The sequence below is a fragment of the Cyprinodon tularosa genome, unplaced genomic scaffold, assembly GCF_016077235.1.
Source record: "Cyprinodon tularosa strain WSP-4 unplaced genomic scaffold, ASM1607723v1 ctg923, whole genome shotgun sequence".
Classification (NCBI taxonomy): Eukaryota; Metazoa; Chordata; class Actinopteri; order Cyprinodontiformes; family Cyprinodontidae; genus Cyprinodon; species Cyprinodon tularosa.
The window spans coordinates 395,918-402,947 of NW_024039700.1; the positions used below are offsets into that span (position 1 = coordinate 395,918).

General features: G+C 35.9%; 1 protein-coding gene across 1 annotated transcript; it reads left to right on the top strand.

Moving 5' to 3' along the window:
• Positions 1-287: 287 nt before the first annotated feature.
• Positions 288-5,902, top strand: LOC119776317 (G2/M phase-specific E3 ubiquitin-protein ligase-like). The gene is made up of 10 exons (XM_038274639.1): positions 288-303; positions 495-547; positions 1,909-1,948; positions 2,007-2,074; positions 2,203-2,292; positions 2,390-2,703; positions 3,617-3,795; positions 3,998-4,170; positions 4,485-4,699; positions 4,777-5,902. The coding sequence occupies exons 5-10, from the start codon at positions 2,216-2,218 to the stop codon at positions 5,010-5,012; spliced, it is 1,194 nt and encodes a 397-aa protein (XP_038130567.1). The 5' UTR covers positions 288-303; positions 495-547; positions 1,909-1,948; positions 2,007-2,074; positions 2,203-2,215; the 3' UTR covers positions 5,013-5,902.
• The last annotated feature ends 1,128 nt before the right edge of the window (positions 5,903-7,030 follow it).

A 7,030-nucleotide genomic window follows, 5' to 3' on the forward strand; every position in this document is an offset into this window, starting at 1 on the left:
TTGTTTAATTTTGATGATTACAAATGACAATTTGATGTTACCCTGATATGATGAATTTGAGATTTTCATTTGTTGTCATTTGTAATCATCAAAATTAAACAAAATAAACATCTGAAATATATGAGTTTGTATGTAATGTATGAATATAATATACAAGTTTCACTTTTTAAATGGAATTACTGAAATCAATCTACTTTTTCATGATATTCTAATTTTATGACCAGCACCTGTACCTCAGACTCTGATTCTGAAATTGTCATCACTTCTAGAAGCACAGCTGAGTTCAATCAAGCTGACACTGTGGTATGTAAGTTTTTCTCAAAAGTATTTTTTTTAGCATAAAACCATTAGCATATGTGTTCTGGTAAATCCTTCTGGAGAAATTTGATACACTTATTGTATTTTCAGAAAAAGTAACTACTATTTCACCAATGATGCAGTAAGCAATTAAGAAACTATTAAACATTTTAAGAGTTGTATGCTTTTCTTCTCAGGTTTTTGAACCACAAGACCACAGTTCCCCTGATTACAAATATGTTGAGAAAGAGTAAGTTTTTTTCTCAAAAGAGAGAATTTTTCATTCAGATATACCATTAATTACCCCAGAGCTTTTTTTGTTCTTATAAATATGTGGCTGGAGACACTTTATTTTTTACAAAATGCCATTTACAGTTGTGCTTAAAAGTTTGCATACCTTCAAGGTCAATTCACAATAGTAGTTCAAATAACAAGGAACTGATAAAGTCACAACAAATAAAAATGTACTGAATTATACTTTAGTTAAATTAAATAGTAATTTTGAATTTATTAAAAGAAATGTCCCAGAAAAATTAGAGCACCTTGCTCATGAACAGAGGACCAGAATACCATCAACAGCTGCAGACGTCTGATTGGACGTTAAAGCAACCCTTACCGATCTTGCATTTCATAAAGCACAGCAAGATTATTTGAATCTAAACAGTCCCACCTCACTCCTAAGACCAACCCCCCCCCACCCGCCTTCATTCTCTCTGCCTCCCAATGCAGAATCAAAGGTCTTTCAGGCAGGTCCCTCAGCCAATCCTATGGGTGCACCCCCCTGCAAGGATTGGTCAGAGTTTTCTTTGAATATTTAGAGATTGGAATAATATTTCATCAGTCAGTCATTTTCTGCACCGCATATCCAGTTCAGGGTTGTTGGGGTTGCTGGAGCCTATCCCAGCTATTATCAGCTGAGAGGCGGGGTACACCCTGCACAAGTAACCAGTCTGTCACAAGACCAACACAGAGAGACAGACAACCATTCACACTCACATTCATACCTAGGGGCAATTTAGAGTGATCAATTAACCTATCATGCATGTCTTTGGATGGTGGGAGGAAGCTGGAGTACCCGGAGAGAACCCACACATACACGAGGAGAACATGCAAACTCTGGAATAATATTTCATTTTGATTAATGGTGGGTCTGTTTGTAGTTCAGAATTCCATTACCTCATTCATGGCACTTTACTCTATTAAAAAATAGTGTAAGAATGCAATATTGGTAAGAGTTGCTTTAAAGAAAAGATATGGTTATGTTTGCCTCAGAATTTTGCCCAATATTTTAGTTCAGTAGCCCATCACGATCGCTTACTTGTTTTATTTTTTGTGTATGATATATCTGTTGAATCACAATTCAGAATCAATCATTATGTTCATATTTTTTTAATGTGTTATTACTTTTGTCAATTTCAATTCATTCCACTGGCAGCAGATTTTTTTTCACTCTATTTAATGGTAAGAGGTGTAAACTTTCAAGCACAACTATATAATGAAATTATCATATTTATGTCTCTTTTATGTTCCTTGACATCAAAATGTTACCCACAATACTGTTATACTCTGTGTCTTCAAAATTATAACTTCACCAATTTTTTCATATTTCAGAGATGTGCCACAACGTTTATCCACAGTACAACCTGGACAGGTATTCAGGCACTTTATGTCAACCTGGAGTTTCTTGCCATCATTGTATTTTTTTTCAGATTGTGATATCTGATACAGAGGATCTCGATCCACTTGAAAAAAACAATCAAGTCACAACTCCTTATAGGTTAGTGAAAGATGATACTGCCCCCTATCCCCAATACTTCCATTTTTTTTTTGTTTGGACATTTGGGTCCAAACAATGAATGGTTGAATGGAACATGTTTTAATGTGGAAATAATTGTTTTTCAACAGCAAATACTCTGAAATGTGTGCACCCTGTATTGAGGAGGATGATGAGGAACTGGTTGAAGTTGCTTCAACAAATGTACAGCACACAGCAAAGTAAATTGACATATAAATAATATTTTTCTAAAAAAGAAAAAAAGAAGTACTCTGCAGTCATGAATATCTTCTTACTGTGTCACTCTTATCATTACAGGGAAGATTTAAACATTACTCTACCTGACATCATTGCAAACCTGTCCCACACTATTGATCATGGAAGAGTCAGCAGATTCAACATCTCAAGGGCAAATGTTTGGGATGGAGCAATTAGAGGTTTCAGGCGTTCATCATACTCTGAAACCTGTGACATGCTAGTAAAATTTACTGATGATGCTGGAGTTTTTGAAGAAGGACTTGACACAGGTGGCCCAAAGCGGGAATTTTTGAGCCTGCTTATGAAACATCTGAAAGATCGTCCCATCTTTGATGGACCAGAAGGACATCGGTTCTTGGTGTACAATGCAAATGGTATGTATACTGTAGGATCAGGTATTTGCTAAATGTTTACATAGCTTTATTTATTGAATTTTTTTTGTCACTATTCTTAATGAGTTGTCAGACCTCCTGATTTTTTTCCCCAAAAAAGCAATCCCTGACTAATCTAGCAACATTTTCTGGTGTTATTTGAGACTTTTGGAGACAGCCCTGATATAACATATTGTTTATTCCTCTCTGAGTCATGGTGCTGCCCCAGGGCCCGTTCCGTCCAAAAAAACTCAACTGTCTCGTTGTTCATGCCCAGCATCCAGCTCTCAGCATCAGTTCCAGCTACAGTCAGAGCAGATTTTCACCTCTGCTCTATTAAGCAGACTCAAAATTAAACTCAAAGCTGACACTAGCTGATCCCCCCCTGGTTTACCATTAATATTAATGCCTCTTAATAAAGGGGAAAAACAACATTTAAAAAGTTAAAATTGATGGAACATGTTGTGCAATCTAAATTAAAGAACAGCCGAAGCTGTTTGTTAAAGTACTAAAAATGGAAGAAGAAAAAACTGTTTGATTTTTGGCAGAATCATATTATTATTATTTTTTTTATTTAAATCAATTTTTAAAATTTCTGAGAAATTGATAGAAATTGAGTTTACAACATTAATGTCTGTATCTATAATTTGATTCAGCTTTTTACAAAAATTAATTTAAACACAAAAAATGCTTTTGGGGCGAAGATTGTTATGTAAATAATTGAGATTAATTAATTGAAAAACCTCACACTGGATTTTTTTTTTTTTAAGAAAGAAAATCAAGTCCCACCCCATCCATCCAGTCTGTCCATCTATCTATCCATCCTCTCTACCTGTCGGTCTGTCCGTTCGTCTGTCTGTTGTGTCATTGTATGTACTGTATATGTAAATAAAATTCTCTATGTATTAATTTACAGCTGTTAGGGAGGATGAATACTTCTTGGCAGGAAAGATGATTGCAGTGTCAGTTGTGCACGGAGGTCCAGGACCCCATTTCCTGTCAGAAGATCTGGTACATTATCTCGCAGGACAGGCTTCATTCAAAGCAACAGTTGCTTCAGTAACTGATGAGGGTATAGGGAAAGCTTTACAAGAGGTGAGGACTGCACACAGTTCCAGTGTTATAGGTCAGAGTAAATGCATTGAGTTATTTTAAGAGTTTTCACTTACTTTAGTCTATATTGTACATTAGCTTAATTTAGTTGAGTTTACGGTATGTGTTATTTGTCTTGAATAAAAAGGAGGAAGGAAATCTAGGCTACAGTCTTAGTGTTTATGTTCATTTTTATATCCTTCAGATTGAGAATGCTGCTTCAGTGGATGTCCTGCGTGAATGTGTCATTCGACACAGCACTATGCTGCAGACAGCAGGTTGTCTGCGACATGTTTCCTCTGTTGAGGAAAAGAAAGACATTGTGTCCGACTATCTCCGATGGTACATTATTGACCGCAACTCATCTGCACTTGACAGGTGAGATTGTATTAAAAATAATAAAAATAATTCTACAGTTGTGTACAAGTTGTTTACAATTTACTAAATTATGATTTAGTAAATTGTACTTTATTTATACTTTTTCAGTTTCTTTTTATTGGAATTAATATTGTGAATTTAACCTTTCTTTAATGGTTGTGCAAATATTCAAGCACAACTGTATGCTTGTGTTGTGAACAATTTGAGTGTGGGAACAATACAAACTGTCAGAGCTTATATTTCACAAGGCCATGTATGTATAAACATATTAATACAGTGTGATCAGGCAGTGACATCATGTGTTCATTCTTCAGATTTAAAGATGGTCTTTCAGCACTGCACTTTTTGGATGTGCTTCAGCAACATCCCACCATGCTGTCCCCAGTCCTGTGCCACATTGAAAAGAAGCTCACAGCTCTTGAGCTAGAGCAACTTTTCAAACCTAACTTCAGTCCAGTCGGGAGTAACAGGAGACTTCTAGAGAGTCAAACTATGGGCTACTGGGCAGATTATCTCCTTGACTGTGAAGGTTTGTAAATCTTTTACAACTACGTGTGAAAAAACAATGTGAAATAGTGTCTGGAAAACCATATCTTTTCTTCACAGAAGGCCAGGCTGCTGTGTCTGTGGAGGATGTTTTGATGTTTGCAACTGGGCTGACATCACTTCCCCCTTCTGGATTGGACCCACTGCCAAAACTACACTTCCTGGATGACTCTCGATTCCCAATGGCTAATACATGCCTGAACACATTGAAACTGCCACTGATAGATTCATACCCTGTGTTTAAAACACAAATGGACTTTGGCATTCAGAATTCTCCAGGGTTTGGCTGTTTCTAAGTCATGTGACTAGATAACCCCAGAGATCAAACTTGTTTGGTTGTACCACTACAGATGCAGATTTGTACCCATATTTTTCTTTTCTTATTTGTTATATGTTTTGAATGAGAGAGGGGTGGGGACATGGTGGTATCAACGCCAAAAACAATTTCAGTTTCAAGAGGTCACCCTGACTGTCAACAAGAGCTGCTCTTTATTTTTTCTATTCTTTTAGAAGACAACATTGTAAATTCAGTTAATACTGTAATCGTGCTTCTGAATTTAAATATTACTCAAGGTACAGATTTATTTCCTTTATGTTCTTAAAATAGTTGCATGACAAACATTGATTTCTTAAATGTCACTATTTTTACATTGGTTTAAAAAGAAAGCTTTTGAAGGAGTAATATGTTCTATATACTCATAGCGTAGGCATAAACATACATTACTGTGCAATACTTTTCTTTTTCAAATGTTTGGGAAGGTAATATTTCTTGATGTTCGCCCACTTTCTTCAGGTTAACATTTAAGCATTACAGTAGACAAGTGCTAATGCAAAGAAACAGTGAAACTAGCCAATATTCAGCTTTTTCAGTTTTCTAAGCAGTTGTTGGTGATTCACACTGATTTAGAATTGAGCAATTTCTTTCAGCTTTAAGTAAAGTTCTGCAGCAGACTCCCAGTTGTGTGGTGTTTGTAAATTATGATTCTCCATAACCATGTCCATGTACTCCTGTATATTTGAGTTCCCACAAGGAGGTAAGCACAGCCTGGACTCAGGGAAAGCATCCAGCTCAGCTTGATGAATGGGGAATCCACAGTCCCTGGAGCCATACCTGAGAAAAATGAAAGACAAAATAGTGTTGGTATACATTCAGGCATTTAAAATAAAGAAAAAAAACAAACAAACAGTTACCTGTGTGGTAAATAGTACAGCTCATTGGGCACTCCTCCTGGACATGAAGCTGTTCTTGAAGGACGTATCCGATGACTGTTCCACCGTGTCACACACTCATCTAGGTCCTTTTGAACAACCTCACCAAAGCAAAATCTCAATAGGTACTGATGCTCATGACTTCCATTGAAGTGTCCTGCATCTCTCAGGTCTGCAAATAGCTCCATCCAAAACTGAGCCCTATAAAAATGTATATAAGTTTTAGCGATTTTAGTTGTGTTTGAAAGTTTACATCCCCTTCCATAAAATAAAGGGCAAAATTCACAGTAATGATTCAAAATAATTAGAAACTGTTAAATGTAATAATAAATAAAAATGTAGTAATATATAATTTAATAAAGTAAAATATTGATTTTTGGAGTTTTTGTTTAAATAAATAATTTATATATTAAAAATTAAAACTGTCCCCGACAAATCAAAACAACTTGCTCATGAACAGTGGAGCAAAACACCTGTCAACAGGTGTAGAAGTCTTATTGAACATTACAGAAAAAAATCTCTGATTGCAGTGGGTTGCTCAACAACATTTTAATTTAAGAGCTCCATCATGCTTGTATTCTTGTTTTATTTTTGCTTCATCTGTTGAAGTAGCAAACAAAATCAATGTCATGATGTTTCTAAAAATTCTTATTATTAATTTAGTCCATCTCAACATTTTTCACTCAGCTGATTTTTTTTCTGTAGGTTATTTAATGGGATGATAAAATTTCAAGCACAAATATATATGAATTTCATACAAATGAGTCAAACCAAATATTATATTTACCTCCCCTTTCTGTATATGGACCACCAGGACTCAATTCGCTGGTTGTTGGTAGAGGAACCAAACATGTGGCTTGATTCACCTCTGAAGTGGTCATCATGATGGTGACGTAGCGAACACTGAACAGCAGCCATGATACCATTTTCCGTGCCACAATCAGTTCTCAGTCTCATGGGGACAACACCAAGGTCTCGGACACACGACAAAAAATTGTGCGCGATAACTGAAGGGTTATTGTTTGTTGGTCCACATTTGAGCCACAGGACTTTCCGAGAAAATCCATCTATGCATCCTGAAATGGCTAACCCAAATGGTTTAAGT

Excerpts from the sequence above, each read along its gene's own strand:
- LOC119776317 (XM_038274639.1), top strand. The coding sequence starts at position 2,216 with ATGTGTGCACCCTGTATTGAGGAGGATGATGAGGAACTGGTTGAAGTT. Across the intron at positions 2,293-2,389 it reads AATGTACAGCACACAGCAAA|GGAAGATTTAAACATTACTC; the intron begins GTAAATTGACAT and ends TTATCATTACAG. Across the intron at positions 2,704-3,616 it reads CTTGGTGTACAATGCAAATG|CTGTTAGGGAGGATGAATAC; the intron begins GTATGTATACTG and ends ATTAATTTACAG.